The 18,822-nt window shown below is 36.3% G+C and overlaps 1 protein-coding gene across 1 annotated transcript in view; it reads right to left on the bottom strand.

Moving 5' to 3' along the window:
• LOC140531889 (metabotropic glutamate receptor 8) overlaps nucleotides 1-18,822 on the bottom strand; it is a 387,742-nt gene that overhangs the window by 137,490 nt on the left and 231,430 nt on the right. Inside the window, exon 4 of the mRNA XM_072650546.1 lies at nucleotides 876-1,811. Within this exon, the coding sequence (XP_072506647.1) occupies nucleotides 876-1,811 (936 nt within the window). The remainder of the gene's footprint in view (nucleotides 1-875; nucleotides 1,812-18,822) is intronic.

Genomic DNA, 18,822 nt, shown 5'->3' with positions numbered 1-18,822 from the left:
ACTTCCAAGCTAGACACTTAACTCTTTTTAGTTCAGACTCACTTTTACCATTTCTTTCTCATGGACATATAATTATGTCATTCCAGCAGAATAATTATTTTTCTTGGATTTTCTTTCTAGCACTATTGAGAGAAGGGTGGGGAAAAAAGGGCTAGCTCCTGTTCCTCTCTAGGTATGTTGAATTAAGGACCTTAATTCTTGAGAGAGTACAAAATCTTTAATGTCCCAGTTGCTTTATCATCTTCCCTTTCCTCTGTTTCTTTCCCTTCTCTTACCTTCCCAGAAGTCTATAGTAGACTGTTGAAAAAAAGGAGAATGAAAAGTAGAATCAAAGAGAACTCATCTCAGTTTTTTTTTCACACATCATCCTCATCCCATTCCCTTAATGAGATAAGGAAAAAGAAGTACAACAATTCTCACCACCAGCATCACAACTGATATATGAAAATATCCTCTACTGACTTAAGAAATGCAGAAGAAGAAACTTTTGCATGGCGTTAGGACTATTTGGAACTTGAGAGATCTGAAGTTACTTCTTACTTTGCCAGCTCTTTCAGCTAGCCCAATCCTAATTTGGAAGAGCACAGTTAATTTAGAGTTAGAGGCCTGGGGAGAGGCATGCAGAAAGTATAATCCATCAACTCTCTAGTCTTCCCAAGAAGAAAGTGTGTTTAAATATTCTTCATGGAAATCCCGTTCACTCCCACTCACTTTCAAAGCACTGTGACCCTGAAAGATATGTATAATTCTAAATAAGCCTAGCATGGAGTGAAGAACCATGAGAGAATACAAATGAGCCTAGGAAATGCAGGAAAGCATGGCCATGGAAGAGAAGAAAAGGCAAATACTTGGTAATTTGGTTTCTTTGCGCTTACCTTTTCTGCTGACTGTGCTGTACCAAAAAAGATAGGAATGAAAGCTAACCAAATGATGCAGGTGGTGTACATTGTAAATCCAATGGGTTTAGCTTCATTGAAGGTCTCTGGGACACCTCTGGTTTTAATGGCATAAACAGTACATGTGACCATCAAGAGAATACTATATCCAAGTGAACAAATAAGTGAAAGGTCAGAAATATCACATTTGAGCACCCCTCGGGCATTTTCTGGATCCAGTGTCCTCTGTTCTCCATAGTCAATGATGATATGTGGAGGGTCCACGGCAAACCAAACAAAGACTCCCAAAAGCTGCAAGGAGATGAGGCTGAAGGTGATCACCAGCTGGGAGGCTGGACTGATGAACTTTGGAGCTGTGACAGATTTTTTCCCTTGTTCGAATATCCGGTGGATTCTGTTTGTTTTGGTCAGTAGGGCTGCGTAACTGAAACACATGCCTAGCCCCAGAAAGATCCGTCGGAAGGAGCAGATGACTGTGTCCGGTGCTGCGATCATTAAAAAAGTGATCGAGTAACAGAGGAAGATCCCAGTCAAGAGCACATAGCTCAGCTCCCGCCCGGATGCCCTCACGATTGGCGTGTCGTTGTAGCGGACGAAGGTCACGATGACAAAAGTAGTGGCGATGATTCCCAGGATAGCAATGAACACGGGCACCACCGCCCAGGGAGAATGCCATTCCAGTTTGATGATGGGAATGAGCTGGCAACCTGTGCGGTTGATGTTGGGTCTTTGATCCAAAGGGCAAAGCTCACAGGTCAGTTCATCCACCTGGTAGTTATAGCCTTCGCACCGCTCACAGTGCCAGCAGCAAGGGACACCTTTCACAGTTTTCTTCCTTTCCCCAGGCTTGCATGGCAGGCTGCAGACCGATGCAGGATGAGTATGCTCTCTATTAGCCCACTGCATGTCTTCTACCTGTAGGTATAAAAAATTAATGAGCCTTCCATTTTTCCCCCATTTATAATATCCTAATCCCAGCCACAGGTTTATAATAAATCATGATGGGCTGACAGTACAAATACAGTTTACCATAATAAGAAACCAGTTTCTTTCCCTTATATTGACTTTATGAAAGTGTTAAATGATTGTGTTCAATAAATCATTTGTGTCATCACCCTGATGAGTATCATTAGTTTCCATTTACTCCTCAGCTGCTGACCAATCTGACATTTGGAGAAAGATTTATCGCCTCTGATGTTGTTTTAAACAAAAAGTGGTCCCATTGAAAGAAGTTTCAGGAGCTTATCACAAATACAACTACATGACAGAAATTCTGAAATACTTATTCAGGACATATGTGTATATATATATGTATATATATACATATATATACATATATATACACACACATATATATGCATATATATAATATGCATGCATACATATATATGTACATACGACGATGTAATTTCTGTAATTATATTTTGAAAAACACAAAAGCACACACTGCCCCAGATTCAAGGAGAAATATCCAGTGAAGGACCTCTTAAATTTGGGCATGATTAAATTCCCTTCTATCCACAGATGTATATAGCCAGGTTTGAAACACAAATTTCCCCCTCTACATTTCATCACCATGAAACTAATTTGCTGAACTAAACTGAAATCACAAAGACATGATATGTTGATAGATTTTTAACCTTTCCATTACCGGAATATATGCAATGAGGGACTGCTGTATTGATCAGTATATGCCTCACCTAGCCCACTGTTTCAGGAAGGTACTTGTCATATTACACTTGATTCATTCCCTACCTGTTTTCTCTGAAACCACCTTGCTCTCTTCCAGTTCTAGAACCCTGAGCAAATCAACTCAGTCATTGTTCCTCAAAGAGGTATGTCAATCTTATTCTTAGGATACTGGCCTGTGAGTAAGGAAGACCTGGGATCAAATCTCACCTTAACTAAATTTTGACCCATGGCAAGGTGCTTAATTTCCCTATGTCTCAGTTTCAGCATCTGTAAATCTAGGGGTTGAACTTGATAGCCTCTAATATCCCCTTCAACTCTAAATATATGATCCTGTAGTCTACTTTCCTCTGTCCCTACTAATTATCCCTGTGCATTCCCTTGGCTGCCACTCCCCTATGTGTGTTGTCTTTCCCCTATCAGAATATATTCTTTAAGGGCAGGAACTATATTTGAAAAAACAATCACTTAATGAATGCTTTTTCATCCATTCATTTAATCATTCATTCATTGATCATGTGATTACTAGGCTAGACCTATTATGAAAAGGTAGCATTTCTAAATGATACAACTGAAGAACGAATAGTATTATTTTACCCTTAGCCAAAAAGAATAATTCTTCTTCAGTGACATGATAGGACTTTTTCATTTTATGTTTTGTATCTCCAGTGCCTAGAACAAATTAGGTACTTAAATGCTTGCTGATATACTGATACCAATTCTAAGTCCCACATGAGTCATCCTTTGGAGTTAAAACACTGAAGTCCTCTATTGAAACAAAAATGTCATCTAGGAAATCATTAGTTTAACAAATTTGTTAGTCAGTCATATTACAGAACCCTTAAGTATTGACACACTAGGTAGGGAGATTTTATTCTGGCAGCTTAGGAAAGGACCAAGACATGTAGCACAATAAGAAAAGGCAATTTTAGGAGATATGTCATGGAAGCGAGCTTTGAAAAAATATGGCTGACACAAAAATGAGAACTTCAGAGTATAAAGGAGGAAAAAATAGTTTCAAAGTGCAAGAGGAAATTGCTAAAAGGAAAAAAGGAGGAAGTTGAAGGTGAACCTTATGGATTGCACACGATTCAAGGAAAAACCACATCAGTTTTTCATGCAGCATAGGGTCATAAGCAATATAACCTTCTTATGACACTAATAGCATGTAATAATGATAAAGCAAATATAATATCATGTAATATATCTAAATAAATAGTACTTGTGGTGCAGCAGATGTGTTACAAATATTGTCTCATTTAATCCTCACAAGAGCCCTGGAAAAAGTAAGTATTCTTATCACCATTTTATAGATGAGGAGACTAAAGTTAACAAGTTAAGGAACTTGACCAAGGTCACACAGCTAAAAAAGTATGAGACCAAAAATGAATGCCCATCTTCCTGTCTCTAAGGCCACTGCTATATCGACTGCACTGCTACTGCCTTGCAGTAACACACTATAGAAAAATGAGTAGGGACAACTACCATGTAACCAAGAATACCCACTACAGTTATATACACTGCTTTCCATCTTCCACCACTACCCCACTTCCTTGATTCTTTTCCCTTACCCCTAATTACATGGGCTACTGCCATTTTGGTAATACATAGTTCTAGTTATGCTTAGAAATCCATATATTTCATGGTGGCACTGGACCTTATTTAGGAGTGGGATGAAAAAAAGAGAGAAGGTATACACATTGCATTCACCATGTAAATTCTAATAGGATGCCCTATTGCTCTCATGGTGTTTTCCAAGGCAGAATGGAAAAGTGAACGCTGAATTTTAAGGATGATCTTTTGGAAACAAAGTTGCTATTTTATATATCATGAGAGTAGTTGATGCTACTAGATCTATCTTATGTGACCACCACATATGACAGGGCAATTTATTATACTTCAATTAATTTTCTATTAAGTTTTAAATATTTTGAAAGGATATTTACTTCCAGGAATCCATTATATTTTTGAAAGTCAATATTATAACCACACAGTGGCTTTTCTCAAAATTGGTGAGAAAAATTGAGTGTCCACTGAGTGACTTAAATATTGACTTTATACTCTAACGGACACTTATACATAAACAAAACACTGTTTTCTTAAGCTTAATGTTTCTGAGATAATTATTTGAATACCATAATTACATTTTGGTTGGAGGTGATCTATAATTTAGTGTTGTTTGGACCAAAGCATGGCAGCAATTCATTTATGTCATTTTTAGGAAAAGAAAAAGGACTTGTTAGCCAAATCTCATGGTTTTTGTTTTTCCTAAGGAGATTCTCCTGATTTAAATGCTAATTAATCATTAAGAGTATTATCTGTATATTCCTTTGGATACATTCCCTGTGACTCAATTTGTCTTCAAAAATATCACTCTTCCCCTTTTGTTAATAGTCATGAACTATAGTAATGAGGGAATTTCTTTGAAAATTTCTGCCATTTTTCTGACAAAATTCATATTCATAAATAAAAATTTTAAAATGCATGCCAATTATTAACTTGATTTTAAAGTTAACTTAACCTATCAATCAATCATTAAGCATTTATTCAATACCTACTCTGTTCCAGGAAGTACGAGGTAGAAACACAAAGAAGAAAATGAAATTGCCCCTGCCCTCAAGGAAGTTAGTTTCTAATTAGGGAATGCAAGTATTACTATTAACTTTATTCCAAATAAATACAAGGTAATTTTGGTGAGGAAGGCAGTAGTTGGAAGAATCAGGAAAGACTTTGTATAAAAGGTGATATTTGAGCTGGGGCATTTAAGGCAAACAGAGCGTGCTTTATTTGATCCTGTTTGGATCAGAGAAGCATTGGAGTTTATCAAATGAGATTAGGAAATAATCAGATGTATACTTTAGGAAAATTACATCAGCAGTTGTTTTGGACAATGGAATGAAGAGCAGAGACTTGAGGTAGGAAGACCAATTAGAAGTTTAACACAGTAATCCAAAAAAAGAGATGATGGAAGTAAAACTAGAATGGTAGCCATATGAATAGAGAAAAAGAGGACACATATGAAACTGTGGTGGAGATAGAAATAACAAGACTGGGTAAGTAATTGGCTAGAAAAGGGGAGGGAGAGTGAAGAGGTGAGACTGAGGAAGTTTGAGAACTTGGTTGACTAGATGATCTCAACAGAAATAGGGAAATTTAGATAAGAAGAGGATTCTAAGGGAAAGGTCATGAGTTCTGTTTTGAACAGATTGAGTAAGAGACACCTATCATTAGTCAATAATCATGTAGTAGCCACTGTGCTATGTGCTGAGGATAAAACAAAGCAGCAAAAAACATTCCCAGCCCTCAAGGAGTTCACAGTCTAATGGAGGAGACAGCAAGCTCATAACTATGTACAAGCAAACCATAGAGAGAATAAATAGGAAATGATTAAGAGAGGAAAGGCACTAAACTTAAGAGAGACTGGGAAAGGCTTTCTGTAGAACAGTGGTGTCACATTCAAATAACAACTAAAAAAATAAGGATCCCTGAAACCTCATATTGACTTAGAAAATATTATCTTGTATTCTATTGTTTTTTTTAAATGTGTTCTGTTAAATAATTCCTAATTATATTTTAATCTGGTTCTGACCACTGGAAAGGGTGTTGGCAATGGGGTCTACCAGTTGTGTGTTTAACATAGAAACATGGCTATAGAAAATGGAAACAGAACGTGGAGTTTAAATTGGTGAATACTTAGTTACAGCATAACTATGTCGCTCAAGAGAATGACTTGGACCAGATACATGGCATTCATGTACATAGAGATGATAAATGAACCCATGAGATATAATGAAACCATCAAATGAAAGACCACAGAGAACAAAGAGAAGAGGGCAGAGGGCAAAGTCATGGGGTATATCCCCAGTTTTAGATCATTGTATGAACAGAGAACCAGCTCATTAGATTGAGAAGTAGTAAGCACTCAGTTAAGAAGAGACACAAGAGAAAGTAGTGTCATGAAAATTCAGAGAAGAGGCATATCAAAGTTAAAAGTGGCAGAGAGGCCAGAAAAGAATAGATAATGAGCAAATGCCATTGACATTTAAGAGATCACTGGTCACTTTGGAGAGAGCACTTTCAGTCCAAGGTAGTTGAAGCAATATTTCAGAGTTGATCTTCTAAGTAATATACTACACAAAAATTAACCACTGGCTCTCCTACAATGTTCAAGCCACCCTCCTTTCTACACCAAGGCCAGTCTCATTCATCCACATTTTACTATATACTACTAGTTCTACTACTTCCTGGAAACCATAAATCTATCAGCAAAGCTGAAATGAAGTTTCTGGCCTCTCCAGTGGATCACCCAGTGGTGAAAGGTTTGGAAGGAACTTTCACATAGTGTAAATGTAGAACTTGTTTCCTTTTCACTAATCACTCCATTACATCTGAAATGACTTATGTTTGATATCAAAAATCACAATTCATTGCTGCCTTGGGATGTTCACTATCAGTGATTCATTCTGCTCTCATTTGTGGTTGTTTGCCGTTACCCAGTTGTTTCAATTGTGTTTGATTCTTCCTGACTCCATTTAGGGCTTTCTTGACAAATATAATTGAATGGTTTGCCATTTCCTTCTCCAGATCATTTTACAGAGAAGAAAACTGAGGCAGACAGGGTTAAGTGACTTCCCCAGGGTCATGCAGCTAGCTAAGTATCTAAAGCTGGATTTGAACTAAAGTCTTCCTGACTCTAGGCCAGTATGCCACCTAGCTGCCTAGTCTTTTCAGTTATTGAATTTGAAACAATGCAAACTATTAGTCAAATCCTATTACTAGACTGTTATTAGAGAACACACACACACACACACACACACACACACACACACACACGTACATACACAGATTCTGTGGATGAGCAGAATTGTTTCTTTCCAAAAATGCTCAGTCACTCCAGAACACTAAATCTAGAGTGACTTTTAATTACAATTGTGGGGTTTTTTTGATCCTCTAATGTATTCTCAAGTATAGTTTTAATGGGCCTCTTTTCTTGGGAGACTGTTTCCTTTATCTAATAGATATCCTCATAATGAATTCTCAGCAGTCAAGTAAAATTTTCATTTAATGTAATAAACCTATTACTACTGCATTCCCTGATATCAAGTATTGCCTTCAACAATGAAGTTACCCTCCATCTAACATAGACATATTCTACTTAGCGTACTTAAGCCTTTCTTAACTAGCTCTATGAACCCTAAACTTGATGTTCATTTTTGGATTTTCACTTCTTGCTGACATGTCCAGAATACCCCTATCATCAGAAACAGGGGCAAGATCATTATACATGATTACTAGACCAACTGTGTTTCAATGGAATTTTTAAAAGAATACCATCAAAAAAATTTGTTAGATGTTTGCTATCATCAAGGAAGTTAGGGGGATATAAAGATGAAGACAAAATAATTTTCCTCCACCCCAACAACTTATTCTTAATTTATTTCATATAATGTCATGCAATTTGTCAAGTCAATCAACCCAGAGTGACGATTCAGAAGAAATGAGCCTATCTATCAGTGTTTTTAATCAGAAAGATGATTATATAATTGGAAATATTATAGTTCAAGTGTTCAATCTTTTTCTAGGTTCTTTAAAAGAATGAATTTTTTGTTGTTGTTGCTTATTCCAACCAGAAGATCACATAACCATTCCCTCGCTGAGTACTATGAATACTGCATATAGTCAAAAATAAGGCAATAGCTTCCTAGCCTATAAATCTAAAGACTCTAATGCTCAACCCCTTCGCATAGCTACACAATCATAAAGGTACCAGGTCTATTCTATTCCATGTCCCAGATGTGTCATATATACCAGCTCTATCTCTCTTTTAAAAAGCTCAAGGTTTCTCTTATGTTTTGAAAGTTGATTTGCCATGACATTTTATTGTCCTACCAGTGAAATCTCTAACTCTTGTTTGGCAAGATTACAAACCACGTGCGACCAGCAATTTGAGCATCTCCGAAACTTTGCCCAAAGGGCTTAATTCTCCTCTTTGCACTCACTCACTCAGAGGCTGTCAGACTGAATTTAGCTACAAAAGGGCTCTACCTAGTACTTTAAATATGTTTGTGGGTATATGTGTACATGACAATAACAATAATATTGACTGAATTCTTCACTTGTGACTCGCTATTTCTACCCACCCCATGTAATACTGCTGTGAGAATCAAATGTGTTAAGGTATACAAAAATGCTTTGAAAATGCAATATAAATGTAAGCTTACATTTCTGCTATTCTGAAGCAAACAGCCACCTTAGCTCTTCAGTCTCCTCCCATCCTCCAAGCCAGCTGACTTGAAACCTTGGACACATATTGGCTGTATGACTCCGGACAAGTCCCATAAACTCTCAGTACTCACAGCCAACTCTGTAAGACTCAACATTTTGTGTTTGGCATCCTTCTCCAAAACATCTTAGTGAAATCACAATTCTGTATCAAAAATACACTTTACTTGGTTGTTTGTTTTTTCTCCTCCTCACCTTCGTCTCTCTTATTAGAAAGTTTGCACAGAATGCTGGGGGATGTGGGTGAAGATTCTGATACTGTGAAGCCACTTATTGGGATAGGGCCACTGGGGGAGACAGCAGAGTAGGCCTCATCCAGGGAAGAGCTCACCTAGAACGTGACTGCTGGTGGTAGAACAAGTACCGTTTGGTAGCTTCTTATTTTAACTAATTATTCTTGTTAACCAGGTGCCAAACTCAATTATTTCTTCTTGTTACAAGTGCTTTATAAATGTCAACACCCTGGACAAAAACCTGGTTACTTTACTTTAATTAATTAATTTGATTTACTTTAATTAATTGATTTACTTTAAATAATTTTAACTGTTTTGAATATATGTATACATGTATAAATTATATACACACAGTATATACATATATATGTATATATATACGTATATGTATAGGCATATACACATATGCATATGTATGTATACACACAAATTACTATTTGTCAAAGGTATATAAATGTTGTTATGACTAATACAATAAAAATTCATTTAAAAGTAAAAAAATATATTGCAGATGTATGCTACTTTCAGAAATTATTATGCTGGGTTGTAACGTACCAGTAAATAGTTCATCTTAATCAAACTACTCACTGAAGAGGGATTTAGGCAATTTGTTTTTCTCTTACCTCCTAAGTCTTATTCCATATTTATCCTATTTATTCTCTCTCATTTTCAATAATATTTGTCTACTAAGTATTTTCTGTCCATACTTTTCCATCTCACATCTAACTGTCTTTGTCCAGATGGTTTCCCCATCTCTGAAATACGTTCTCTCTTTATCTCTGCCTTCTAGGGTCTCTAGCTTCCTTCAAAGTACAGCTCAGCTGCTACCTCCATCATGAGGCCCTTCCTGGCCTCCCCACTGCTATAGACCCTCATGAAATTTTATATTATTTTCCATGCACTTTTTATTGTCAAATCTGTATATGTGTTGTTTTCCCCAAAACAGAAGCAGAAACTATTGTGTTTGTCTTTAGATCCCCAGTACCTATCACAATGCTTGTCACAGAGTATGTTCAATAAACATTTGTTGCATTGACTTCAATTTACTTGTAGTATTAGCAAAACAGAATTAGTTCATTTTACTTGAAGTTTTACTTAGGACACACCATTGTTTTCTAACTTAAATGCTGTGAATAAATCATAAATGTTTTTATTTTACCTTGGAAAGCACTGGTCAATGAGTTACCATTGTTGTACTTCATTAATGATTATCTGTTTAATGATGAAAATTAGAATTTCAAACTATTTCTTTACACAAATTTCTTTCACTAAAGGACTAACTCATTTGAATGTCTACTGTGAAAGAAGTGACAAGGTTTTTAAGCGGACATTAAAAGAATCTGTGTGTGAGATTTTTGCCAAGTAGTGCTGAAATTTATTCAAATTTATGAACCTAAAATTCAATATATCAGCTAAATCATTAAATATGAATTAAATGCCATATGAAGTAGTAATATAGAATAAATAGTGCTAGTCTTTTATGATCATTAACACAGAATTAAATTTGGCCCTTCAACTCTAATAACAAAACTGGAAATTAATGGCATGAGAATGAACTTAAGACCAACCATCTTTACCGGCAGTTTTGTGGATTATTAAGAACATCCCTTTTCCTAATGTCTACATTTCTCTAGTTTTTCCTTCATTAATTTAATTATTAGTGCAACTAGAATCTAAGAAAACCCATTTGGTAAAAGTATTAGAAGGCATTCTGTGAAAATTCTTTTTTCTGACCTCCATGGCTCAGTTAAAATTCCACCTTCTGTAAGAAGTCCTTCCCCTGTCCCTATTAACATTAGTACCATCTCTCTGTTAATTATCCTCTCTGTATTTTGTTTGTTCACAGTTTGATTAGAATGTGAGCTCTTTGGGAGCAGAAACTGCTTTTGTGCATTCTTAACACTTAGCACAATCACTGATATATAGTGGGTGCTTATTAAATGCTTGCTGACTTGACTTGAAAGGTCTGTAGAAATTGTCTAGTATGAGTATCTGCTGGGTAGATAATTGCTACCACATCTCTGGCAGACAGTCAACCATTTTCTACTCAAAGATCTCCTGGCATGAGAGAGCTTCATGAGGAAGATCTTGGACATGTTAGATATCCTCTTGCTCAGTACAGGACCTTTTCCATTGGAACCTGTTCCCAAAGTATCTTACTGAACCCTTAGTTCAAAGAAGGATACAGGACAATAGAGAGAGAAGAGATTAAATAATGTAAGTGATGAAGAAAAAATATACTTTCTCACTGAGTAGCATATAGAAGGAACAATGGGTAGAATGTTAACGAAATTGAGTCCCTCCATTCATTCCAACAGTGTTTATTGAATACCTGTGATGAATCCATACTGTAGTAGGCATTTGGTGGTATTCAAAAGAAATATAATTAAAACTTCATTGAGGTTGCATTGTATCTAAAGGCACAAAATTTACACACGTAGCAATTGGATAAGAATGAAGCACTAAGTAAATTTGTTGTTATTGCAGGATTTAAGTGCAGTAAGACTTTAAAGAAGGAACAGATTAGTGTGATGAGGTATTTGGAGAAGGCTGCATGAAGGAAAGAGAAGGGTGAGTCAAATCTAAATAAATATAGGTTATAACAGACAGAATTCTAGGAAGGGGAACTTATATGACCCAAAGCACAGAGATGTGAATGAACATGGAATAGATGATGACTGGCCTTTCTGTGGCAGAATTTCAACAAAGACATATTGAACATTAGAGAATGATAGAAAATGAAGTTAAATGATCACAGTAAAAATGCCATGGTGGCCCTTGAATCAGGTAAGTGGATTTGCTCTTAATATATGAGCAGTCCTCAACTGAGAACTGACATGAAGGAAGAAATGAAAAATTATTACATCATCAGTTCCATGTGGACAGGGATCAATGTTATCTAAGCTTCATTTCCCTAGGATCTAGTAAAGTGGTCTACAAATGCTGGGGCACCTAATGCTCATTGAATTATGTTGAAAATAAGTGAAATGGAAGGATATTTTGGCAAGCTCTTTGGTGACAAATCAATGGAAGGCAGCTGCACTAATCCAAGAATAAGATGATCAGGGTTTAGCTGAAGGTAATGATAGTGGGAAAAGGTGAATATATTTCCTCTACTTCTTGGAATCCTTAGCTTTCTTCAGGGGTCAGTTCAGATGCCTTCTCCTAGAAGAACTCCTTCCCTCAAATCCCTAATCATTAGTCCTCTCTCCTGTCTCAAAGTATCTTGTATTTGCTTAGAGGCAAACATAATTCTCCTAGTAGAATCTAAATTCCTTGACAGCAGAAACTGTTTTCTATTTTTGCCTTTCTATTGCATGTGCCCAGCACAATACCTTGTACTTGGCAGGTATCTAATTAATCTTTATTGGTTTTGTTATCATTATTTCAAGGAATACTGCGAAACACTGAAAAGATGTGGTGACTATATTCTGTAAAGTACAACCCACATGACCACTTTCAGAGTGGTTGGAGCCATAATGGCACAGAAATGATAGATTGTTAAAAAATTATCTTAGTCAACTGACCCTAAATTGTTCATTTTTTTTAGGCAAACAACAAGTCGTCATATCTTTCAAGAAATTTTTAATGATTTTGATGTATGGATTGAAGCCATCCTGTTAGTCAATAAACATAATAAATATTTATTAAACTTTTACTAATTCCCAGGCACTGTGCTACGCACTGGGGCTACAAAAAGAAGTCTGCTCTCAAGGAGGCTTTAAAAGAGAATGCAGTGTTTTGATTAAATCCAAATATTTTCATAATCAAGAATTATAAACAGATTGAGTGCTACTGTTTCTAAGTCTTTCAGTAAAAGCAAGTCCTATGAATACTAAAATAAATACTAAATATTAAATAAATAAAAATAGTAAAGATATATAATATACAAAAACATTAACTATATAGCACTACAGATATAATTTAAAAGGTCTATTTGTTTGCTGGGCAGCACGGTGAATATAGCACTGGATTTTACAGTTGATGAAATTGAGGCAGACAGTTTCAATGACTTGCCTCAGGTCACTCAGGCAAGATCTGTTTGAGGCTGGATTTGAATTCATGTCTTCCTAACGCCAGACTCCTAACTTCTCTATCTCTTCACTGTGTCACTTAGATCCTAGAAAGCAAAAGCAAAATGCTAACTTCACTGGTATTTCTATATGCCAACTAGACATGGAATATAACCACCTCCAAAGAAATAAAAATGAGTGACAACCAGAAGGCTTAGGCTGAGATATGAACAGTTTCCAACTTAGCACCAATGAGAAAGCCTGAAGAATAACTAGAATAAAATATGCCATCAAGAAACTGTGGAAGAATAGTGGATAACATATTGACAAGCAGGGTGCTCCCCAGGTACCCCTGAAATGTCAGAAGGAATGACAAAATGCTATCAGAAGATTGATTGGACTCTTCTGTGGCAAGCATATGGGAACATATGGTTAAAAGTCATGTAAGGCGAGGAAGAAGAGATGAATTGTAACTTCCATCATTAGAAAGAACTCCTAAGTGGATGAGGTCAACAAGTCATTGGAATATGAGTCATAATAAAGCAAAAACTAGATTATGATAAGCTTATAATATAAATAAATTATGTCTTGCTAATCTGTGTTCCTCTGCCATCTACTACCCTACACCTAGCACAATGCGTTTAACAAGTGCCAAAAAGTGTTTGCTGATTGAAATACATATGTTCTTCTGCTATAAATTATTCTGATCAGGGAAGAGCCAAGACGATGTAGTAAAAGCAGGGACTTGCTAGAACTTTTCCCCTAAACCCAGCCAAATACCTGTAAAAATGACTAAACAATTTCTGAAGCTGCAGGACCCAAAAGATGATGGAGTGAATCAAATCTGCAGCCCAAGACAGCCTGGAAGGTCGAGGGGAAGCCTCTATTGTGCCAGCTGGGAACAGAGCACAGTCCAGCATGGGTCACTCTGGCATAGATAGGACATGAACCCTCTCTTGGGAGACTGAATTACCAGCAGTTATGATGATTTCCAGATTTCTCAACCCCAAAATGCAAAAGACAAATTGGAAAGTCAGTGGAAAAAACCCTTGAACCTGTGTGAGAGAGTAGAGTGGTCTGGCCCCAGTCCTAGGGCAGCAGAGGGGGTGGAGGAGCCTGGCACAGCCTCAGCAGCAGGAGCAGCAGCAGTGGCTGCTTCTGGAGCTCTAGGCTCACAAATTGTGAGGGGATTGAGCATCTGACAGTATACCTCCCTACTCCCACTGAAAGAAGATAAGTATCTTGACAAAGAGCTCAAAAGTCAAGACTGGGGAAATGAGCAAAAACAGGAAAAACAAATCAGACTATAGAATCTTACTTTGGTGGAAAGGAAGATCAAAACATACAACCAGAAGAAGACAATGAATTCAAAGTTCTATATTCAAAGCATCCAAGAAAAATATGAATTGGCCTCAGGCCATGGAAGAGCTAAAAAAGGATTTTGAAAATCAAATAAGAGAAGTCAAGGAAAATTTATGAAGAGAAAAGAGAGTGATGCAAGGAAATCATGAAAAATGAGTCAACTGTTTAAAAGACACCCAAAACAATGCTGAAGAAAATAAAACCTTTAAAAATAGACTAACCAAAATGGCAAAAGAGATCCAAAAAGCTAATGAGGAGAAGAATGTCTTAAAAAATAGAATTGGCCAGATGGAAAAGGTGGACCAAAAGCTCACTGAAGAAAATAATTCCTTAAAAATTAGAATAGAGCAGATGGAAGCTAATGACTTTATAAAAGATCAAGAAATTATAAAACAAAACCAAAAGAATGGAGAAACAGAAGACAATGTGAAACAGCTCAATGGAAAAACAACTGACCTGGAAAATAGGTCCAGGAGAGACAATTTTAAAATTATTAGATTACCTGAAAGCCATGATAAAAAAAAAAGAGCCTAGACATCATCTTTCATGAAATTATCAAGAAAAACTGACCTGATAAGAACTGGAGGGTAAAATAAATATTTAAAGAAACCACTGATCACCTCCCGAAAGAGATCCAAAAAGAAAAACTCCTGGAAACATTGTATCCAAATTCCAGAGCTCCCAGGTCAAGGAGAAAATATTGCAAGCAGCCAGAAAGAAACAATTCAAGTATTGTGGAAATACAATCTGGATAACACAAGATCTAACAACTTCTACATTAAGGGATTACAGGGCTTGGAATATGATATTCCAGAAGTCAAAGGAGCTAGGATTAAAACCAAGAATCACCTACCCAGAAAAACTGAATATAATACTGCAGGGGGAAAATGGAAAATAGAAGACTTTCAAGCATTCTTGAAGAAAAGACCAGAGCTGAATAGAAATTTTGACTTTCAAACACAAGAATCAAGAGAAGTATTTAAAGGTAAACAGGAAAGAGATATAATAAAGAACTTACTAAAGTTGAACTGTTTACATTCCTACATGGAAAGATAATATTTGTACTCTTGAGACTATTCCCAGTGTTAGGGTAGTTGGAGGGATTATATACATATAGACAGAGGGCGCAGGGTGAGTTTAATAGGAAGGGATGATATCTAAAAAAAATAAAATTAAGGGGTGAGAGAGAAATATATTGGAGAAAGGCACATCAAAGAGGCAAGAAAAAGCCTTTTCAGTGGAGTGGAAGTGGCAGGGGAGGTGAGAGAAAAAGAATGAACCTTATTTTCATTGCATTTGGTTTAAACAGGAAATTACATGAACAATCAATTTGGTATAAAAATCTATCTTACCCTACAAGAAAGTAGGAGGAAAGGGGATAAATGGGGTGGGGGTTGAGGGGATGATTAAAAGGGATGAAAAATGGGAGGAGGGGGTAATTGGAAGTAAACACTTTTGAGGAGGGAGAGCGTCAAAAGAGAATAAAATAAAGGATGGCAGGATAGGATGGAGAGAAATATAGTTAGTCATTCACAACATGACTTTTATGCAAGTGTTTGCTGTGACTACACACGTATAACCTGCATCAAATTGCTTGCCTTCTCAGTGGTGGTGCGTGGGGAGGGAGAAAGGAAGAGAAGTTGGAACTCAAAGTTTTAAAAACAAATGTTAAAAATTGTTTTTCCATGCAACTTGGAAACATACAGGCAATGTGGGATAGAAATCTATCTTGCCCTACAAGGAAATAGAGGGGAAGGGGATAAGAGAAGGGAGGGGTGTGATAGAAAAGAGGACAGATTGGGAAAAGGGGTCATCAGAATGCATGCTTTCTTGGGGTGGGTGGAGGGGAGAGATGGGGGGAAAATTTGGAGCTCAAAATCCTGTGGAAGTGAATGTTGATAACTAAAAATTAATTAATAAAAAAATAATAAATTACTCTGGTCAACTTTCTAAGTAAGAATACATGAAAAACCACACTGGGTCCTATTTTGTCTCTGGAAAAAATAGGAATAGACATTTAGGAATGGACTCCCTAAATACCTCCACAATGTCGTATTGAAAAGTAAGGGATAGGCCGAATATCCCTCACAACCCTTAATAATCACAATCCATATAGTCTCAGTTCATAATACTTCTCTGGATTAAAATGTTCTCTGATTTTATTATGTATTTTGATTGTATTTGCCTGAAGACTACCTCTTTTAAGCTTCCAAGAGTGCCTATTAGGTCTAATATCTTACAGTTTACTGAGGATAACTTTTCACCCTATCTACCCTTTCATGATTTTATCAGCTTAAATTATATCCTTACTCTCTGTCTTTGAATTGTGTCTCTACAATGAAGATTCCAAGTTCTTAAATCTGTCTCCTAGTGAACTCTCTCTCTCTCTCAGTCTCTCTCTCTGTCTCTCTCTCTCTCTGTCTCTCTGTCTCTCTCTGTCTCTCTGTCTCTCTCTGTCTCTCTCTCTCTGTCTCTCTCTCTCTCTGTCTCTCTCTCTGTCTCTCTCTCTCTGTCTCTCTCTGTCTCTCTGTCTCTCTCTGTCTCTCTCTGTCTCTCTCTCTCTCTCTCTCTCTCTCTCTTTCTCTCTCTCTCTCTCCTCCCTTCTTCCCTTCCTCCCTCCTTGATAATAAACAATGAATAGCATTTCTTTAAATAGTCCCAAGGTCTGTTAGGTCATCTAGAGGAAAGATTAGGCTTCTGATACACAGGTAGATGGCATGCAGGTAGATAGCCTGACTAAGTCAGGAAGACTAGTGTTCAAATTTTGCTTCTGAGACTTACTAACTGTGTAGCCCTTGGCAACTCACTTAACCTCTGTCAGCATCAGTTTCCTCATGTACAAAATTGGGATATTAATAGCACCTACTTCCCAAGCTTGTTTTGAGAATCAAATGAAACATGCTTTGCAAGCTGTGAAGTAGTGAAGTGCTGTAAAATGATGGCTGTTGTTGTTCCTCTTCTTAGTTACTGTCATTGCTCTTCTGTTCCTTATAAGAGGGAAGAATTATGAACAATGGTCAAAAGTTGCCAAAAGACAGATTAAGTTCAGACTAGAAGAAATGTCCTAATAGTTAAACTGCTCTAAAATAGACCTGGCCATGAATTTCTTAATAGAAATTGTATTTGATAAATTTGATTTAAGAAAAAGAAATAAAAAACTAAACAATAATACAAGAAAAAGAAATTGGAGGAATAAAAATAGCCATGGAGGGAACAAAACTATCATGCTTTACAAATGGCATTATGGTACACTTAGAGAACCCTAAAGAATCAACTAAAAACCAGATGAAAAAATTAGCAATTTTAGCAGTTACAGGATACAAAATAAACCCACATAAATCATCAGCATTTGTCTATACTGTTGCCAGTGGATCAGTGAAAAAATGTTGAAAAGCATTTTCAGATTTTAAATCACATTACAGAGTGATAATCATCAAAATATTCTAGTACTACTAAGAAATAGAGCAGAAGATCAGCAAAATAACCCAGATTAGGTACACAATACACAATAGTAAATGACCATAGTGATCTAACATTTGATAAATCCGAAGATACAAGTTTTGGGGCTAAAAACTTTCCATGACAACAATTGCTAGAAAAATAGGAAAGCAGTTTGGCAGAAATTAGGCAAACACCAATATTTTACATCATATACCAAGATAAGGTAAAAATGGATCAATGATTTGGACATAAAAGGTGATATCATTAGTAAATTAAGGAAGCATGGGAAAATATACATGTCAGATCTATGAGGAAGAGAAGAGTTTATCACCAAAGATAGAGGGCATTAAGGGAAATAAAATAGATACTTTTGATTACATGAAATTAAAAAGATTTTGCACAAACAAAAGTAATCCAGACAAAATTAGAAGGAAAATAGGAAATTGTAAAAAAATATACAGTATTTTTTTTCTGATAATTACTTCATTTCTCAAATATATAGAGAGCTGAGCCAAATTTATAAAAAGGACTATTCTCCAGCAGATAAATGGTTAAAGGCTATGAAATGCCAATTTTCAGATGAGGAAATTAAAGGTATTAATAATCACATGAAAAATGTTCTAAATCACTACCTATGAGAGAAATATGTATTAAAACAACTCTGAGATACCACTTCATTTCTCTCAGATTGGTTAACATGACATAAGAAGAAAATAGTAAATGTTGGAGTGCATGTGAAAAATTGAGACACTTACGTACAGTTGGTGACATTGTGAACTAGTCTATCCATTCTGGAAAACCATTTGGAACAACTCCCAAAGACCTATAAAACTCTGCATACACTTTGACCCAACAATATCTCTAGCACATCCATATCTTGAAGAGATCAAAAAAAGGAAAATAGGA

Source organism: Notamacropus eugenii, chromosome 3 (assembly GCF_028372415.1).
Source record: "Notamacropus eugenii isolate mMacEug1 chromosome 3, mMacEug1.pri_v2, whole genome shotgun sequence".
In the NCBI taxonomy this organism is placed as follows: Eukaryota; Metazoa; Chordata; class Mammalia; order Diprotodontia; family Macropodidae; genus Notamacropus; species Notamacropus eugenii.
This window is presented reverse-complemented; position numbering and strand designations above follow the sequence as displayed.